This window comes from Neomonachus schauinslandi, chromosome 5, assembly GCF_002201575.2.
Source record: "Neomonachus schauinslandi chromosome 5, ASM220157v2, whole genome shotgun sequence".
Lineage (NCBI taxonomy): Eukaryota > Metazoa > Chordata > Mammalia > Carnivora > Phocidae > Neomonachus > Neomonachus schauinslandi.
Genome location: NC_058407.1, coordinates 63,989,986 through 64,009,911, shown reverse-complemented (window position 1 = coordinate 64,009,911; position 19,926 = coordinate 63,989,986). Strand labels below are relative to the sequence as shown.

The 19,926-nt window shown below is 55.3% G+C and overlaps 1 protein-coding gene across 1 annotated transcript in view; it reads right to left on the bottom strand.

Annotated features, from left to right (window-relative positions):
• The window catches only part of KMT2D (lysine methyltransferase 2D), a 37,004-nt gene extending 21,505 nt beyond the window's left edge, over positions 1 to 15,499 (bottom strand). Inside the window, exons 1-23 of the mRNA XM_044915429.1 lie at positions 15,389 to 15,499; positions 11,003 to 11,088; positions 10,617 to 10,743; positions 10,209 to 10,432; positions 9,975 to 10,084; positions 9,644 to 9,806; positions 9,160 to 9,325; positions 8,940 to 9,054; positions 8,642 to 8,799; positions 8,285 to 8,430; positions 6,701 to 8,158; positions 5,499 to 6,607; positions 4,903 to 5,016; positions 4,440 to 4,550; positions 3,706 to 3,810; positions 2,520 to 2,701; positions 2,174 to 2,338; positions 1,972 to 2,081; positions 1,828 to 1,875; positions 954 to 1,175; positions 592 to 711; positions 399 to 503; positions 51 to 181 (exon numbers count right to left, since the gene is read on the bottom strand). Coding sequence (XP_044771364.1) covers positions 51 to 181; positions 399 to 503; positions 592 to 711; positions 954 to 1,175; positions 1,828 to 1,875; positions 1,972 to 2,081; positions 2,174 to 2,338; positions 2,520 to 2,701; positions 3,706 to 3,810; positions 4,440 to 4,550; positions 4,903 to 5,016; positions 5,499 to 6,607; positions 6,701 to 8,158; positions 8,285 to 8,430; positions 8,642 to 8,799; positions 8,940 to 9,054; positions 9,160 to 9,325; positions 9,644 to 9,806; positions 9,975 to 10,084; positions 10,209 to 10,432; positions 10,617 to 10,743; positions 11,003 to 11,051 — 5,238 coding nt within the window. The 5' untranslated portion in view covers positions 11,052 to 11,088; positions 15,389 to 15,499. The remainder of the gene's footprint in view (positions 1 to 50; positions 182 to 398; positions 504 to 591; positions 712 to 953; positions 1,176 to 1,827; positions 1,876 to 1,971; positions 2,082 to 2,173; positions 2,339 to 2,519; positions 2,702 to 3,705; positions 3,811 to 4,439; positions 4,551 to 4,902; positions 5,017 to 5,498; positions 6,608 to 6,700; positions 8,159 to 8,284; positions 8,431 to 8,641; positions 8,800 to 8,939; positions 9,055 to 9,159; positions 9,326 to 9,643; positions 9,807 to 9,974; positions 10,085 to 10,208; positions 10,433 to 10,616; positions 10,744 to 11,002; positions 11,089 to 15,388) is intronic.
• Between the last annotated feature and the right edge of the window lie 4,427 nt (positions 15,500 to 19,926).

Below are 19,926 nucleotides of genomic sequence, written 5' to 3'. Positions count from 1 at the left end.
ATGGTCTGCAGGACAGGCACTCCCCTCACCCCACAGAGCCTAAGACCCACCTGCAGATAAGCAGGGAACATGTCTTCCAGTTTGCTCTTCTTGCGCCCTCGCCGCTGCTGCTTCTTCTTCTCATCCCCATCAGCTAAGCTCTGGTCCACGGGGCCCTCAACAGGCAGGTCTGCAGGCATCACTGGGAACCGAAGGGGAGGTGTCAGCCCCTCCCAGGCATGCTGCTCCTAACTCGGCTGAGGGATGCTTTCTGCCTATTCTCCCCAACGCCAGTTGGGCCCACCACCCTCTTGGCCCTAGGAGTGAGCCCTCACCTCCCGGGCCTCCCTGGCAGTGCCCCAGAGTTCCTGTGATCCCCACCTTCTCCCAGGCCCCACTGGAGCCCTCACCCGTCTCACCCTCGTCGGGCTGCCCATCCCCACTCAACACCTCCGTCTGTGCAGCAGGCCCCTTTTTCACACGTGTGTGGGATTTCCGCTGTCGCACCATGAAACCACCGATGCCTGTGAGGAGGCAGAGCGGAGACTGAGAAGCTGCTGGGGACCTGGTGAGCTACCTCTCACCACGCACCTCCCCATCCCCGGGCCTCACCAGGCCGATAGGGTTTGCGTTTGCGTTTCTTGCTTTCCTCGGTCTCCTCTCTGCCAGGCTCCACATCAGGGCTGACGGGGCCCTCCAGTTTCATTTCGCATTCCATGTGCTCCACGCCACCTGTGGATGGGAACGAGAGAGAGAGAGAGAGAGAGACAGAGGAAGATCAGAGGCACGGACCCTTTTAACCTTGTCATCCTACCATCCAAGAACAGAGAGCCCGGTGCCTCGCCACAGAGCCATCTGGCAAGACCAACAGTGGCTTGGGGGGACCGGGAGCGGCAATGCTGCCCCCCCCAACACCCCACTATCCCAGGCACCTTCCCATTCCTTGGGCACTCCCTGAGGTTCCCCAGCCTGACCTTCACCCTTGAGCAGCTCATCAGGGTCCAGGTCCCCATCCTTCTTGTCATCAGGGCCAAGGGCATCTGAGGGCTCAGAACCCTCCAGCCCTGCCTCGCCCGGGAGGCCAAGCCGTGCTCGCCGCTGACGCCGCTTGTGCAGGGGTGACATGGTCAGGGTACGCAGCACGGCCATGCCCGTTTCGGTAAGCCACACGCCCTCGAAGCGAAAGTACTGAGGCTCTGCACAAAGGGGAAGAGTGTGTAACCCCTGGATGGAGGCCCCAGAGAAACCAGAACTCCAGTTCCAGCCTAAGTCCCCAGCTGGGACAAAAGCAGCAAAAGACAGACCAAAGCGAACACTGGGGTATGAGGGCTGGGGAGGACAGGCCACCGACGGGTGCCAGCTGAGGCCCGAGTTCTCCATCAGTGACCCAGAGGGGTTCACAGAGACGGCTACTACAGAAGCCTGACTTTGCTCATGACTAACACTAGTTCGCCAAATACATTCTCTAGCTGCCTGGGCCTGCCCATGGCCAGCATACGGTGCCCCAGACGCCAGGACCAGTGTCCACATCATGCTGGAGGAGGAGGTGGCCCCAGCCTCCTTCACTGAGAAGAAAAAGTTGTGCTCTGCGCTCTCTGGAGGTGAGATTCTGGCAGTGCGAAGGCCATGTTGCCTAGTGAAATGAACTCTGCCTGGGAAAATGGAGGCCTTGGTTCTCGTCCCAAATATACCACTAATCTACTGGGATGACCTTGGGCAGGCCACTCAACCTCCGAGGATCTTAGTTTCCTCCTCTGAAAATGAGGAGATGAAGTTGGGGTGTTGGAGCTGGACTAGACAGTGTCTAAGTCTCCTCTGGCCTTGGCATTTGGGATTTCTGTGACTCACCTGGCTCTTTCACCTTCATAGGCACCAACTCTGGAGGGGCCACAGGCGCTATGGAAGAGATAAGCAAGCCAAGGCCACTTGAGGCCCTGTCCCAAAGCAAGGCACCCCTGCCCCTCTCCCGTCTCCCCAGCACCTGGGACTCACCAGCAGGCTTTACCACGTAGGGCTGGCAGGAGACACAGTCAAAGCCCTCGTCAGCCGCCTGTTCCACATCATCCTCCGTGAAGAGGCTCTCGCAGCCAGCATGCATCCACCTGGAAGAAGGGAGGCAGGAAGAGATAAACCCAGACAGTGCAAGGATGAGAACAGGGAAAAGGCCTACACAAGGACGGAGGGGCGCCCTCACCGTTCACAGTGGCGGCACTGGATTAGTAGGTCTTCCTCCACATACGGGGCATGACAGATAGGGCAGGTCACCAGGCTGGCGCAGGGCCCGCAGTGTGTGTAACTATTCTGCCATTCACAGTGGAAGCCAGGGGAGGCGGCCCCACACTGCATACAAGACACACACCTGGTGGGAGCAGAAAAACAGACCTTCAGCACCTAAACCTACCCAAGGCAACCAGAGACACCTTCACACTGAGAAGCAAGCGACCGGCCCGGCCTTCTAAACCCAGCCTCTGTCATGTTAGCAACATCACATCCCTCCAACATGTCTGGCCCAGGCCCCTCAGGAGCCTGGGTCTCCTTACCACTTGCACTTCCAGCCACCCTTGGGCACGGTGAGCAGTGGCGGGTCCAGGCAGTATGTGTGGTAGCTAATGTCACAGTCATCACACAGCAGCAGGCGTGAGGGGTCCGAGGCTTGGCCACACACCTCACACACAATGCACTCCACGCAACGCCAGCCCTTTAGCAGCATCACCTTGGTGATCTGGTATAGAAGATGGCAATGCCTCAGGGTATGAAGTACAAGAGAGGGAAGATCTCTTAGGGGAGGGCGGGACTTACCATGGGTAGGGCTGGAGGACCTCGGTGCCCATCTGAGCACAGGAAGGCCACGCAGAGCACCCTCATCCCCAAAAGCAGTGGTTCTAAACTTAGGCTCCCAGGGATCTCCACCGATCAGAGAACAGCCTCACCCAGCCACTGCCTCATTATAATCTTTCACTAGCCCAGTCCCCAGAAAGACTGTGGGTAGAATTAGGTTGTATTTCCCCCAATTTTTCTTGAACATTTAGAACCCGCTACTGTTAAAAATTAATGAACGTTTGCAGTCAGCAAGTTCTAAATCAACATTAATGAAAACCCCAAAACAAATTATCATAATTGGGTCAAAAACAGTGCTTTCACCTTGTAGACATGTGCTTATAATTTTGATTTTATACTTTATCTCCAAGCCATATCATGTCTTCTATTAGTAAAGCTCTCACAGCTTATACAACAGATTAAATTATACCAGTAAATCATGGTCTACCACCAAGAAACATAATAAAGACCACCACGATTTCCAGAGTACTTTGCCCCAAGGTGAGTTTGATAACCACTAGTGGCTGATAAAGAACTTCCAGGACCAACTGCCACTTTAAGTAGTGTGACCAGGTGTCAACTACACTCAAATTTTTTAAATTAAAACAAACATGGGACGCCTGGGTGGCTCAGTCAGTTAAGCGTCTGCCTTCAGCTTGGGTCATGATCCCAGGGCCCTGGGATCGAGTCCCGCATCGGGCTCCCTGCTCCGTGGGAAACCCACTTGCCCTCTGCCTGCTGCTTCCCCTGCTTGTGCTTTTTCTCTCTCTCTAGCAAATAAATAAAATCTTAAAAAACAAAAAAAACAAAAAACAAAACAAAAAAACGTAGTGTGACCAGAACTGGGGCCTAAGATAAGAAATAACTGACCCCATTCCCTAGCCCAGGACTCTTGGGCCTTGAACTCACCTTGCTGTTGACACAGTAAGGGTGATAGCACTGAGAACACTGGGAACAGGCAAGGAGGTGGCCCTCTGCCCCCCGGCCAAAGCTGCCACATACCACACACATGTCCTAGAGAAACACACAGAAACCCAAATGTCCAACCTGGTCTCCTCATCTCACTCAGTCTCAGTGACCAACTACAACACTAATCTGAAAGGAGGGAATCAGGGAACCAAAAACCCACCCCCCATCATTAGGACACTTAGCCATCGTGGGCCTGTTCATGCCTTGCTCATCTGACCATGACCAGGGAATCTGAATTGGTACATCCTGACACAAGTAGAAGGAAGGAGAAGTAAAAGGAAGATAAGAAAGATAAAGACTGGTCAGGATGAGAGAGTAGCATATCTGACAGAAGTCTAACAGCTTTGAGATTATTCAGGTGAAAACGTACATTAACTTCCCTAGGCCATAACCTTCAATAGGGCAGAGATCATGCCTTGCTTTTTTCACTGCTATACCCCTTGCTCCTAGCTCAGTGCCAAGCTCAGAGGAGACGCTAAAGAGAAATCTGATGGACGGACAAACAAATGAGCAACATGATCCTGATTCACTCTTTTCTCATAGCTGGATATCCCCAGAAATAAGTCCTTGGTTTGGTTTTCCTCATTTACCCTCCCACCAAAATACACACACCCAATGTTGGGTCTGCTGGGTCTCGGTGCTGAGGACGGGACTACCCTGGTCAAGTATGGTACCTGCATGAGGACAAACTTGTCTGTGTTGGAGAAGAGAACCACAGTATTTTGCATGGTGTCGTCATCGTCATCTTCTTCCTCTTTGCTGGGGGAGCTATCGATATCAGCAACCTTACAGGCAGAGAGTTGTGGCAAGTGAGGCAGCTAAATCTGCCCCCGCTAAGCTGCTTTCCTCTTTGGTGTTGGGGGAAGGAGGCGTGAACCCCTGGCTAGGATGAAGGCCAGGAGCCAGCACTAAGAAGCAGAAGAACACCCCAGCTCCCAAACCGGGCCTCAGCCCGACAGCAGAGATTTCAGAGAAGCCTGGGGGCCAGGTGGACAGAAGGAGCACAGACATAGCTGGACAGGCCCTAGGCTAGCAGGCGGGTAGGTGAGCGTGCAGGGGACTGGCAGGATTTAAAGGGTGCTTAATCTTGAAGGGGCCAGCTGAAGCATGTTTGGGAAATGGGAAGCCTCTCCTTACTACCAGAGTCTCAATGGAAGAAGTAGTGGATTTTAGCCGGGCCCGTCCTCTCCCACGTCCTCCATGTGCTCCTCCACGTGGCCGGCGTCTTCCTGGGAAACTACTACTGCGACCCTGAGTGAGGGAAGAGGATGGTTACAGCGGCAAGTCGGGAGCTTGTGATCCTGCAGTGTGCCGGGCCCGTGAGCTTGGGGGCGGGGAGAGAAGAAACGAATGGACAGAGCATGAGAGGGAGTAAGGCCCAGGAGTCCCAGTCAGGGCAGGGCAAAAGCCAAGCTCTCAGACAGCAACAGGTAGGTAGCTCCCGCTCAAACCATTCCCCTGTCCCAAGGAGAAAGAGTGGCCACCGTGGCACACGCTGGCTAGAGAGACCTGAATTTCTAGTCCTTGCTCTCCTACTGAGTAACCACGAACCCGGGCAATTCACTTCCCCCTCTATGCATCAGTGTTCCCCTTAGAGAAGTAAGAGGATGAACCGAAGGATCTCTGAGAGGCTAGGATTCAATAAGCCAGGTGGGAAGCTATCAGGGACACAGGACTACACCCCTGACAGTGGCATCACGTTGACCACAACCAGTGGCCGGATAGCCTCTCACCTGTTTGATGCGGGAACGAGCTGGGGAGCTGCGCCGCCTCCCCTTGTCCCCCTCGGTTTTGCCTCCGCCAATAGCTGTCCCAGCATCACACAGTAGCGAGTCGTCAGTCTCTGGCAGCGAGTCAGTACAGAGCCGCAGGGAGCCCTCATCTCGGGCTGGACTAACGTCTGTAGATACCCCCAGCTCCATGGACAAGGAGCCGCCCCCCTCGGGGTCGGGAGAGCCTAGCAGGGGCTCTGAGCCAGGAAAACTGGCACTGGCATCGCCCTGGCTCAGATTAGAGATCTCATTAACGATGTCGGATTTGATGAGAGCGGGTGGGGTAGGGGCCACTGGTACACGTAGCCCCTCTTGCTCTTCACAGGGTGAACCCTGCCCTGCCTGCTTGCCTTCTGGGCCATAGACCTCCATAGGGGTCACAGGGGCCAGCTCCTCGGGGTCCAGGAGCACAGGGGAACCCTTAAGTTCACCAGCCAAACTGCCAGGGGTCTGTCCAGCCTCTGCCTGTGAACCAGGAGTGTCAGTCCCATCCAGAGGGGCTGTGTCTTCCCCCAGACCAGAGAAGTCATCCAGAGCTGGCGCAGGGCTGGGTGCAGGGCAGGAAAGGTTCCCCATGGGGGAGGGGAGAGGACTAGTAGGGCTGGGTTCCAAGGCTGGACACTCAGGTTCTGGGGCTTTCTCAGTCTCCATCTCATGCGGCTCAGCCTCATCTGAGACCTCCACTGCCTTCTCCATGGGACTCAGCGGGGAGGGAATGGACAGTGGCAGAGCAGGAAGAGAGCACTGGGAAGGAGGGGAGTTTTGGGGAGGCAGGGAATGCTGGAGGAGTGGAGAACACCGAGAGGGAAGGGGCTCCATCAGGATGGGAGAGGCTGGTCCCATTGGGGAGCCTGGAGATGGGGGGAGGATCATAGGGGGTACAGGCTCAGGGTCAGTGCAGTTAGCTTCTGGTGGAGGGCTGATGGGCGTCTCAAGGATGGGGGCAGCCAACGGCGACTCAGGGTCACTGTCCCCTTTGGCACCAAAGGGGTACTCTAACTCCCCCAAAGGAGACAGAGCCGGCGGGGCCACAGCCGTGATAATGGGTGAGAGTGGAGGAGGAAGAGGATCTGGAGAGAGAGAGAAAAAGGGAGGCTCTTAGATTAGATGTGCCATAAAGGATTAAGACTGTCCCAGATAAGAGGGTATTAACATCCCCTTACCTGGTGGCATCAGCTGAGGTGACAAGGATGGCTCCCCGGATGGCGACAACGGCAACTCCTCAGGTAGAGGGGACAGAGGTGGTCCCCCAGGCTCAGACAGGGCCGGCTCTCCAAGCAAGGGAGATAGAGGTGGCTCCCCAGGTGGGAGGAACAAGGGCAATTCCTCAGGTGCAGGGCATAGGCCTGGCTCCTCAGGGGGCTCTTCAGGTCGAGGGGACAGGCGCGGTTCCTCAGGTCGAGGGGACAGGCACGGCTCCTCAGGCCGGGGGGACAGGCGCGGCTCCTCAGGCCGGGGGGACAGACAGGGCTCCTCAGGTCCAGGGGACAGGTGCAGCTCCTCAGGGGCAGGGGACAGGCATGGCTTCTCAGGCCGGGGGGACAGACGCGGCTCCTCAAGCCAAGGGGATAGACGCAGCTCCTCAGGTGCGGGGGACAGGCATGGTTCCTCAAGTGCAGGGGACAGATGCGGCTCCTCAGGCCGAGGGGACAGGCGCGGCTCCTCAGGCCGAGGGGACAGGCGCGGCTCTTCAGGCCGAGGGGACAGGCACAGCTCCTCAGGCCGGGGGCTGAGACGTGGCTCCTCAGGCAGTGGCAACAGGGATGACTCCTCTAGCGGTAGGGTCACAAGTAAGTCCTCCGGTGGTGGAGAAGCAGGTGAGTCTTCAGGTGGCGGGGAAGTGGGTGAGTCCTCAGGTGGTGGGAAAAGGCGTGAAGCCTCAGGTGGTGGGGACGTGGGAGATTCCTCAGGCGGTGGGGACAGGGGAGATTCCTCAGGCGGTGGGGACAGGCGTGACACCTCAGGCAGGGGGGACAGGCGTGATACCTCGGGCGGGGGGGACATAGGTGAGTCTTCAGGTGGTGGGGACATGGGCGAGTCCTCAGGTGGTGGGGACAGACGTGATGCCTCAGGTGGTGGGGAGAGGGGAGACTCCTCTGGTGGAGGGGACAGGGGCGATTCTTCAAATGGTGGGAACAGACGGGATGCCTCAGGTGGTGGAGACGTAGGTGACTCTTCGGGTGGAGGAGACATCGGTGACTCCTCAGGTGGTGGAGACAGGCGAGATGCTTCGGGTGGTGGGGAAGTGGGCAACTCCTCAGGTGGGGGGGAAAGGGGAGACTCTTCAAAAGGTGGGGATAGGGGTGACACTTCAGGCGGTGGAGAGAGGGGTGTCTCAAGTGGGGGAGATGGGGGTGACTCCTGTGGTGGAGAGAATGGTGACTCCTCCAGTGGAGAAAAAGGTGATGACTCAGGTGGAGGAGACAGAGGAGACTCCTCAGGCGGTGGAGAGAGGGGTGATTCCTCCGGTGGCGGGGACAGGCGCGATGCCTCAGGTGGTGGGGATGTGGGCGATTCCTCAGGTGGTGGGGACAGGGGCGACTCCTCAGGTGGAGGCAGCAGTGGCATCTCCTCATTTAGGGGGACCTCCAACCGGGGCTCAAGTTGGGCCCCTGCTCTCCCTGCAGACATAAGACACTATGCTCCCACCTAGCCCAGCTCTACTTCATAGAGTAGGCGAAACAGACACTGTCCCTTGACACAGAACAGACAAGAATTATTTTCAGGGACCCTCAAACCCCACTCACCTAGTGGTTTGGCTTCACATTGCAGGGGCCCCGGTTCCTTGGGTTGCATAGAGGTCACGTGCCCACCCTTTGGCTGCCCTTGGCATGCAACGTACAGAGCTTCGGGCTCATCAGTGGGGGTATCGCCAGGCTCTGGGGGTGAGAACCTGCAGAGGGTACAGGGGAGCAGGCACCGTGGCTCTCGTCCTCTATCAACTCCTAGAGAGCACACTGGGGCGGGGCAGGGCAGGAATACTACGGATCATACTGCCCACCTTGGGGCTCTCCTCTCAAAGTCAACTTGCTTTCACATGTCCCCTGCGGGTCTCAGTACTTCCAAACCCCCCATCCCTATCTCTTCCAGTCCACACTACTTACCTGCTACAGACAGGGGGATGCTGCTCAGCAACAGAACTGACGAGCTGTCCTCCCTGGGCTTTGTGACAGCGGTGACAGAGAGAGTAGTTTTCAAACCACTCAGAGTTGGGATTCAGCTCTGCTGAGCCTGCCCCACAGGCTCGGCATACCCGGCATGCCTAGGGGAAGGAAGCGGGCAAAAAGAGGCACTGGTCAGAGAGCAGCCTGGAAGAGAGCGCAGGACTCCGCACCACAGAGAAACAAGAGGTTGCAGGAGGGCAGAATTAGGGAGAGGAAGGCCGAATCGGGGGATCTTCACCTTGCACTTCCAAGAGTGAGCGGGCAGTTCCTCCATTGGTGGTTTTAGGCAGAAGGTATGGTATCCTTTGTCACATGTCTCACAGACCAACATCTTAGAGTCATTCCCAGGTTTCCTGCAGGGACATGGGGCACGTAACAGGGTCCTTCCTCCCCTCATTTTCAACCCTAAGCCCTGCTTCACTTCACCTAAGGCTTCTCTCCTGCCCCCCTCTTCTTACCTGCAGGCTTGGCACACTTTGCATTCTGGGCACTGCCAGCCAGCACGCTTGCGGGCGGTAAGAGCGGTGTCCAGGCAGGCCCCGTGATAGTGATGCCCGCAACTGGTGCAGAAGAACAGGTCACACAATTCCCCGGGCCCCTCACATACCGCACAACGAGCCTCCTCTACAGCGGGAAGAGACAGAGGACGCGGGTCAGCTATGGATTCCCTGTAGGACTCAGCACAGCGCTCTCCACATAACAGGCATTCCAGAGGACACAGAATGAACAAGCAACAAAGAGTCGAGTATCTGCCTAATACACGCCAGGCACTCTTCTAGGCACTGCGGACGCCACGGTAAGCGGGACAGGCAAGAAGTCCCCGTGCTCCCAGGTTCGCCCCTATTTCCATGGGGCACACAGACGGCGCTGTGCAGAGCGCAAAGCCCCGGGGGCACACCTGGCCCCTCATCTGCCCTAGGGCCAGAGGGCAGGACTTCTTACCCAGATGTGCAGCCCCCTCACTGTGCTCCGGGCATAGCAGCTGCAGTGTTTTCATGGATAGGAAGGAACCGCTGGCAGTCGCGCAGGGGAAGTGGTAAAGCCGCGCACATCCGGGGGAGCGGCAAGGGATGGAGGCACCGAGCCGGGTGCAGTGGGAGCAGCGCTGCCAGGGTGCAGACAAAGTGTCAGTGCCCGCCACTCTCTCCCGAGCAACCAGTCAGCCACCAGCCCTGCCTGTCTCCCCGCTGCCCTGCTCAGCCTAGCCTCTCAGAAGCCTGCCAGCCCGGCCTGCTCTGCCCTCTGCCTGGCGGCCCCACGGCCCCAGCCCCACCTGTGAGATTCCTGAGAAGATGGCCTTGTCCACACCACATAGCTCTGGGCCCTCCTGCCCCCACACGCCCGCCGACCACACAGCGCACCAGTGGTGAGCCCAGCAGGACCCTTCACGATGGAGAGGGGTAAAGAGAAAGGACAGAGTTAGCAAACCAGTAACCACTGGCTCAGGACCGCTCAGCCCATCCCCCCCTTCCTGCCCAAGTCAGCCACCCCACCTCCCCTCACTTACCTCCGGGTTCTCCTAGGTGGGCGGGTGTCAGGCCCTCGGGGAAGCCAATCTGTGACAGGTCCTCACTGGGCAGCGCTGCCTCGTTGGGCCCTGGGCTCCCCCCAGGGGACACCACTGGACACTGGGGCCAGTCAAATGGCAACTCAAAGCGCCGTAGTTCCCGCTGCCCATGTAGACTGGGCTCCCCGCAGTTACAGAGAGCACAACGCCGCACTGGACCCCCACTGTGGACATACAAGCATCAGCACCATGCCGGGCCCCGGCCCAAAGGCAACCCTAACATCCCCATGATTTGGCATGCCTATGATTCCCAAACGCTCAGCTTCCTAAATCTTCCTCCTTGAAAGCTGAGACTCTCAAATCAAACCTCTGTATGCCTTTATATCCTCACTTCCCCAAACTAGTTACCTGCAGTCCTGGGGAGGCTCCTGAAGCCTAGGACCTCCAGAACTGGGCAGAGAGACCTCCCCCACATGTGGGTTGGGAAGGTCTGGCTCAGTGGTGCCTGACTCCTCAGAGGCTGCAGGTCCATCAGCTGAATGAACAGACAGAGAAGCATACATCAGCCATCATCCTCTATATGATACTAGTCCACTCATCAGACCCATGAGATTACCCAAAACCCTTGGTAGATCACAGTGATGGCAATTTGCCTTTTGTGCCAAAGAACAAAGTCCTTCAATTACCTGTTTATTAGGCAGACTTAGCTCCTGTCCTTGTGTCAGGGCCCGAAACCTAAGGTTGCCTAGGAAGGGCAGAAGGCTGCCAGCAAACCCAGAATTTGCCCTACTCACCTGCCGGTTCTGAATCTTTATCCTCACCAGGCGGCTTCTGGCTGTCCATCCCTCTCTCCGACTGGGCAGGGCCCTCTCGGGGAGACCTGTCGGGAGCCAAAAAGAAAGATCTATATGTCTAGTAAGTTTCCTCAACTAAACACTTTTCCCAGAATCCTAGAAGGAAAACAGCTATTCCTAACTAGACTTTACAGAAAACTGAGAAAAACCATACCTACAAACTCCTGTTCTAATAACAAGGGAAGTCTTTCTCCCTAACCCTTAGCCCACTGCCTACTTCTTCCCCAGATAAACACATACCATATTCTCCCACTCTGGATTCTCAGGGGATCCACTCCCCTTTCCCCCTTCCTACCTCCTGCATAAGAGTTCCCAGGGCAATAGCATCCAACTAGAAGCATATCCAATCTATATCTAGTACCACCCTTTGCCTCATGTCTGAGCTCTTGGCTCCTGGTGGGCCCAATTCCCTGGCCTTTTTCTTTGTATCTCAAGTCAGCTACCATCCTAAAGGTATGTCAGTGCCAACCCAAGGGTAGCCATGACCCAAGAAGTCTGAGTCCAGTCAAAATCCCTCTCCCAGAGACAGAGTCTGAGGTCTTGCAGGATGGAGAATACATCACTGAAACTAAAGCCCAGCTATGGATGGATCTCTCCCACTTCCACGGGTTTCAACCAGGAGATCCCAATCACAACAGAAGAAACTCCCCAATTTCCCCCCACTGCCCATCCAAATCCAGCTCAGACCCCTGCTGTGACTGAGCTCAGGATCTCACCCAGCCTGAAGGCCTCAGGTCGTTGCCCTTAGCAACGCCAACTGCCCTTACTCCTCAGATGTCCCTAGTAGTTAACAGAAGTGGGCCTTAAGAGTTACTGAGCATGTGTAGCCAGGCTTGAGGCTAGGCATGCTGGGAGTTGTAGTCTCAGGAAGCACACTACCACTTGGAGGAGTTCTAAACCGGGGAGGACACAGCAGAGCAGAGTAGCTTCCTTCCTCTTCCGTCAAGCAGGGTTTCCACACACACTATGGGGGTGGGGGGTAACGGTCCCCTCTTCTACAATATGCCTGCCTATACCAGAGCCAAATGAAACACACTAAAGTTATACCTAAGAAGGTATGCCGACCCTTTGGGCATATTTTCCTAAACCCCAGAAAGAACTAATAAGCACAGTACAAAAAAGAGAGAAGTGAAGAGTTACAGAGGTGAGGAAGAAGAACGACATCTTTTAGAAGAAGGGAATAAAGGGATAGCTGTGAGCTGCTCTTAATGGGAAGGGTAGGAGTGTAAGCAGAGAAAAGAGTGCAGAGTGTTCCTAAGGATTGGGGGTGGGGGCACGGGAAGGGGGAAATCCCTAAAACGTCTCTAAATAAAATTTGAGAAATTTCTCTCTCCCACCTTTTCCACTCCTCTTATTTAACCAGAGGGTCCACACCAACCTTAGTAAAGACAAGCGTCTCTTCCCAAACCAAATACCCCAGTGGTCGACCACTAGGGCTGAGTGACTGGGGCAGATGAGATGGGGGAACCCTCAAAGGGGCCCAGGATGGGTAAATCAATTACCTAAGAACCACAATTATCAGTCCTTTTTCCCTGAGCTTACACTCCATTTCCAGAGACTGGCAACACACCTTCTGTGACATGTCACAGGAAAAGAAATTTTGTTTCACTTTTTTTCCCCTCACACTATCAGAATCTGCTACATTGGGAAAGATACAATGTTACCTCCACTCCCAGGTCATCTCTTTCCCAAACCTGTCACACAACCACACCTGAAAGGAAAGTAGGAAGGTCATCTGGCCAGCCCACAGAAAAGTTGCTCTGGGACTTCAAGGGGCCCTTAGAAGCCACTGTTGGGAAGCAGGGGTTCGAAGTCAGGGCCCCAGCCAGGCCCCTTTTCCTATTCAGTCATTCAAGGCCTGACCACACCCAGAGACTTCAAAGTTGCCTAAATATGTGTACCTTACTGTACCTTACCACTACATGCCCCTAAAGATCCTCCACCAGCTCTGCTCTCACAGTTAAGGCCAAAGGAGTCACAAACAGTAAGAAATAAAAAGCAACAGTGATAATACAGGAGGTGGGAGGAGGACTGCCTCACACAAGGCCAGAGGGACAAATTCCTCTGCCCTCCCCCGAGCACAGCCCTCTCAAGCTGGTGGGGCTGGCACTGCTCGGGGAGGTACAGAAACCACCTTCGTCCAGCCTTGGAAGACAGAGTACCAACATCCTCCAAAGCCAGAGCCTCACTCATGGGGCCATGGAAGATAGATCAAGCAGCAAAGAGTAGAGTGTCCTCCAAGCTGTACCAAAAAGAATCTAGGGGTACCTCCAAGAAGCCTGAGCTCCATTTTTCTACCCTGCAGTCTAGCACCTGCACCCCAATGCTGAGTCCCAGTTGCCAGGCCCCTGAACGGATCAAAACAAATGAAGACCACAGGTTCCCCCTGTCCCATCTTTCACAGCCAGAAACCACACACACACACACACACACACACACACACACACACACCACACACACACACACACAAACACACACCCCAAGGGTTTTTCTTCCCTGGATCTAAATTGCGTTAATACCTAGCTAGGCTTCCTCTAGGGAACTAGAGATCCCACAGAAGTACAGATCTAGGGAGTAAAACGGTGCTGGCTTCCCTTAGTCCTGGGCCTAAAAGGCCCAAAACAGCAAGGAAGAGGACATGGATTCAACTCAACCCACTCTCCCCTCCGCCTCCATCCCAGATCAATAGCTTAAACTCCATTTTCCCAGCCAAAGGGGAAATGGAGGCTTGGAGAGGTGAAAGGCTGAACAGGCCCTTGAGTGAACAGCTCTTCTGTAGGACTCAGGACTTCCTGGTTCCCAGCCTGAGAATCAAACCACACCTCTCCCCACCCCCATTTTGGGCCGGCCCTCCAGGAAGAATCCAAATGGCAACACTGGCCCTGTCGACCCTTCCGACTGTCTCTGGGTCATCCTGGGGTTAACCACAGCTAACAAGAAGAGGTCCCTCCCAAGGAGGTTCTTTGGGGCCAGACAACAGGAGGGACGCTCCTGAGGAGGCAAGGGATGAGAGATGGGTGACAGCTAGCCTCACTCCACCACCCCTATAGCACCTCTCACCTCAGGGTTACCACCCAGAAGTCTTTCAAGAGCAAAATCCCTATTTTCTCCTTTCCAAGACCAGGCCCAAAGGGAGCTAGCCTATGTATGTTGGAGGGGGTGGAGTGAGGGAGCAAAACACACCAGCCAAATCCCTGCTGGGCAGCATGACAGCTGTGAGAGGGGCTGTCCCAGCCCAGGGCCCAGAGGCATGAGGCTCATGCTGCACCCTTCGTACACTCACATACACACCCCTTCTTCCCCCAACACCTCCTGCCAGGGTTGGAAACACAGGCTTCAGCAGCTCTGATCAGGTCATTTCTCCTCCAAAGAGGGACAGGCCACCCAATTCTGCAGGCTTGGGACAGGATCAGAGGACCAGTTAACATTCCCTGATTGAAAAGGGTTGGAGAGGTCTGGGAGGGGCCTGTGGGATTGGCCAGGGACTTATGGGCAACCAGTTCTCCACACCAGGCCCAGAGAAAGAGGGAGACAAAAGCCATTTTTTGCAGCCCACATTCGCAGGGAGCAAATCTCAACGGCCTCCTCTATAATCCCCTAGAGATTATGTCCATCCCCAGAGGAGGGGAAGCAAAGCAGGCTAAGACAGCACTAGGCCTCGCTGGGGTCACTTTGCCAGGCAGGGGCAGTTTAAAGTTGAACAGCAAGGCCAGAGCTGCCCCCAGCCCCGCCTCCTTCTTGCCCTAGCCACCCCCTTCATCACACTAGTCAATTTCCACACACTCTCCCCTTTGCACAGTGAAATAAGGCCTGGTGAAGGACCTAGGGTTCCTGGAGTCTCCCAGAGACTGCTTCTGGGTGCCCGGATGGGCAAGAACAACCTTAAAGTCCAACCTGGCATTAAGTCTGACCTGGCAGGGGCACTCTATCCTCCCTCCCAAAGTTGTTCTGTTCCCAAGGCCCACAAGGAACCCTGAAGGAGAAGCAGCCAACTGGGATTGGTGCTGGCATCAGGGCCTGGGTCCTAGTTTAGCAGAGCTTCCCCCCAACACAAAAATAAACAGGCAGAAAGGCGATCTGGCCAGGTTCCCAAACTCCCGTGGTTCCCTGAACCCCCAGTCTTTAAAGAGGCACACCCCAGACACCAGGCCTCAGTTCTGCCCCAGCGACTGGCTCAGGTTCCCTTGACAGACCCTGCCAAAGGAACCCTCCTCAGCTCTGGCACCCCTTTCTCCAACCTAAAGGCCAGCTCCGGCCAAGATAGTCCATCTGGCTATGCCCCCAGTCCAACCCTTTCTGGGCCCTGGCTGGGCAGACTTCACTCACCTCTTCACAGGGCGATCCAGAAATCCTCATCCGAGAACATGGCCAGAGCCCGGGCCGCTCCCCGACCTCCAACCGCCAGAGCGATCACAGCCGCCCCCCGCACGGGGGGGCTTAGGGGGGCCAAGAACGGTAAATCCAGGTCGGAGTGGACACCCTCCTCCCCCCCCCAAAAAAAGCAAGAAGCCAAAGAAGGGTTCTCTGCCTCGGGTTCCAGCAGTTTAGGTTTCCATGGACAGCCCCAGGGCGGCGAATCCCGAGCGGACACAAAGAGAGCACCGGTGGCTTTGATCTTGGGCGAGCAGGCTCCGCATCCGCGTCGCCGGGCGGCCTCTCAGTCCTAGGGCCGGGCCAGCGCCCCGGCCGCCCGCGCCGGGCTCGGGCGGAACGTCGAGGCTCTCCAGATGGAACGTCGAGGCGCCTCCCCAGCAGCCCGGAAGGAATGCCGCACCGCCCCGCGCCGGGCCCGGATGGAACGTGAGACCCTCGCTGGAGCGCCGAGCCCCTCTCCCCGCCCGGGCCGGCGCCCCGGGGCCGCGCGAGCTACGGCGACGCGGAGCCGGCGGGGCCGCGGGGCTGAACCTGACACACACCCAACGCCGGGCTCCTCGACCCCCAGCGCTCGCCCTCTGAGGCTTCGAGCCCCCCACCTTCTGCTCCCCCCACCCCCGGGGAAGGGAGGAAGGTAGGTGGGCGAGGAAGAGGAAGGGGCGGGCGGTGCGAGCCCTCTGCCCGCTCCCCTCCGGCCGCTCCAGGCCCGGCGCTCGCCTCCCTTCCCCTCTGGCCTCGGGAGCTGCCCCGCCCCCGGCCTGGCCGGCTCTGATCGGCGGCACCCCTTCGACCCCCGGCTGGCTGTGATCGCGGGGGGCCTAGAGGTGCATGGCCCAACCCCGGCTCCCGGCACCGGGGGGTCAGGAAACTGAGCGGAAAGTGGGGAACGAGGCAGCCATTTGCAACCGGAGAGGAAAGTAGTGCAGCGCGGCGCCGCTCCGCCTCCCCCCCTCCGCCTCCTGTTCGGCCGGTAGGGTGGTTCCTGCGAAGGGGCTATTTCCTGGCCCAAGATCTCGGCAGCGGTCGTGGAGATTCGGGAAGCCTCCGGCGCGAGATCCGGGGGGGCCTTTTGCCTGGGGAACCCCACTCTAGAAGCGGAGAAAGGATAAGACGCGGCCCTATTTTGTGTTGGAGCGGAGCGGCGGAGGGATACGGCCCTCTCGGAGGAAAGGTTGTGACTCTGCAGTTCTACGCACACGCTGCGGGATCCCTCCGCCTCGGGTTAACCCCGACTGCGCCGGGCCGGCCACTGTGCAGACACGTGGGAATGAAGCCCCCCTCCTCTGCGCCCCGGCCCTGGACCTGCCTCCTTCACCGCCCGGCTGGTGAAACTAGGACTCCGGCCACTTTCTAGTTCCGTTCCCTTGCAGTTCTCGGCCCCTGAAACCACCTGCCCCCTTGCCTTGGCCAGGGGCAATCTTTCGCGGGAGGGGGATGGAAGAAGAGCCAGGAGATTGGCCGCTGCTCTGCATCCTGGGAACTGGAGTCCGCAAATGGAGAAAGTGAGGCACGGCGCCTGGCGCTGCAATGGGTGGGTTCTTGCCACGTTCGGGGGCCCGAAGGAAAGCGGGACGAGTCCCTAGTCGTTCCTTCTGGCTCTCAAACCCCCTCCTGAGGAAAGAAGAGCCAGTGCCCGCACAATCACCACACACACCTCCCCCATCAAAACATAAATGTGGAGTTTCCTTCCTTTCCCGGGTGCTCCCACTCCGACCCCCAGTCTTTCTCTCGGGACCTTCAGGCCCTGTGTCCCCTTCTCTAGTAAACAGAGGCGATGGACCTTGGAGCCTTGTTGCTACCTGGCCGGAGTGCTGTTACTCTAGACAAGATCCCAAAACACTGCTTGCAGGCATTCCCCCACACACCCCAATAAGTCTGGGCGAGAAGGGATTGGAATGCCTTTTCTGCATTAGCTGTAACCACGGCTGAACAGAAGGAGACAAATTAACTATATGCTAGACACTTAATATATTCTTAGTTATCTCTCACCCTCGTTATGAACTACGTGGAATTAAGTCTATGATGATGAGATTGAGGCTAAATAAAATAGGTAAAATTTCCCAATGAACCACATCAAGTGACATCCATGAGTCAAACCAATGGCCATGTTTTTCCTAGGATTATATATATATTTATATAATTAAAAAATTTTTTTTAAGGAGGATGTGGAGAAAGAGGCAAATCAGGTACAGGGCTGGTTTTGTGGGAAAGGGTTTACAGTGTTGTCCTATAGAATTTTCGGCAATGACGGAAATGCACTAGAGCTACACTAATTTGGCTTAGCCACATGTAGCTATTGAGCACTTCGAAATGTAGGTGGTGCAACTGAGGACCTTTTTGTTTAATTTTAATACTAAATTAAAACTATGTGAAATGTGGCTTCCATATTGGACAGTGCAGAAAACCTAAATCCCTACCAACCAGTCAGGTTCATGGGAGGGATCAGAACTAGGCATATCCTGTGCTAGCCACACAGTGGCATCATATACCGTGCACTGACCATGCAGTTCTAGTTCAGCAAAAAAAGTCCAGGAGCGACCCCACACCTGTCCCAGCTATAATGAATAAATTAACTGAGACAGAAGTTGCAAAATGGGGGCACCTGCCTGGCTCAGTCAGTACAGCACGCTCTCTTTATCTCGGGGTTGCAAGTTCGAGTCCTCCATTGGGCGTAGAGATTACTTAAAATCTTTAAAAATAAATAAACACTTTTTAATTTTAAAAAGTTGGAAAATGGAAGGTCCCTCTCTACTCTATATCCAGACGCCGGGAGGCTGACCTTCACCAAAAAGACCTCCAATAACACTATAGCCACTCTTTCTTAAGGGTTTATTATGTATGAGAGACTATGCTAAGCATTTCATATATCACCTCAATTTAATTCTCAACTCAACCCTATGAAGGTTTAACTACACTTCGTAAATGAGAAACTGAGGCTCAGCCAGGTTAAGTGACTATACAAGGTCACATAGCTAAGTGGAAAAGTATTCCAATCTAGCCATTGACTACTATTCATGACTTTTATCAGGCCTTTGAGATTGCTTGATACACTTTTAGAAAACTTCAAACATTTGTAAGCCTATCCCAGACCTCATGGAAATGGCAGCAGGGCAACAGACAACCTATAGTGAGTATTCCAGGTCAGATGTGCAAAAGGACCTAATTTTAAAGTAAGGAAAGAGGGTGGTGACAACCCTAAAAAGAATCCTAAACCACTGAGATTGCTCTTTGGAGAATGCTCCTTCCAGCAGCCCTTATTTTTTAGATTCTAGATTAGAGATGCAAAAGCAGCTGGCAGAACTTTCTAAAACTAGCATGACACACGATGACCCCAACTCTAAGCCCAGCTAGCCAAGAGTCGGGCGCCAGCAAGATCACAGCTAAGATTTTGCCCATCCTCCCCAACTAAGTGCATGGACAGGGTACCTCAGACTCCCCCAGGTGGCAAGAGAAGTCTGTGTTCTCCCTGTGAGGGATACTATTCCAGTAACACTCATAAGTCCTTGGAGGAGGTATTAGGCCAATTAGGCCCTACGTCTGATGGGGGTGGTGGATGAGCAGAAAAAGTAGAGGCAGATAGGACCAATTCTTCCTTGCTGAAATGTCCATCCTCTTACTGAGATGGCAGGTTAAGAAGAAAGAGTAGAAGTAGGGGCGCCTGGGTGGCTCAGTCTGTTGAGCAGTCAGCTCTTAATTTTGGCTCAGGTCATGATCTCAGGGTCATGAGATTGAGCCCCCAGAATCTCGAGAGTATCTCTCTCCCTCTCCCTCTGCCCTTCCCTTCCCCAGGCTCAGGCACATGCATGCGCATGCTCTCTCTCTCTCAAACAAATAAATAATCTTAAAAAAAAAAAAATGGGAGGGGCGCCTGGGTGGCTCAGTTGGTTAAGCGACTGCCTTCAGCTCAGGTCATGATCCTGGAGTCCCGGGATCGAGTCCCGCATCGGGCTCCCTGCTCGGCGGGGGGTCTGCTTCTCCCTCTGATCCCCTTCCCTCTCGTGCTCTCTGTCTCTCATTCTCTCTCTCTCAAATAAATAAATAAAATCTTTAAAAAAAAAAAAATGGGAGCAATACCCTTTGACACCTAAAAAAGTGGCACGATTCCAAAGGTGTGAAGGGTGTGAAAAGGTCACCCAAGGTATGAAAAGACCAAAGAACATCGATTTAATGAAAGGCTCTGGGGACATGGGAGTGGAAAGATGGATATACACCAGGAGCATTATTTCTTACTTTACTCAACTGTCTTAGAAAGCCAAAATCTTCACCAACACTTCAGTCCCTGCCTCTACACTCCTTAATTATTACATCACTAGGATGAGGGGCTTCCTTCCTCCCCAAACCTTAGCGTCTCTCTGAGTGCCAGCGAATGCCAAGGCCAGGAGGGAAGCTAGGTCAGCATGCAGCAGCTGGCCACTAGAGGGTGGTGTTTCTGTAGTTAAGGGGACCTTGAGCGTCCACAATCTTGGATGGAGTGGCAGCCAACTGGTACC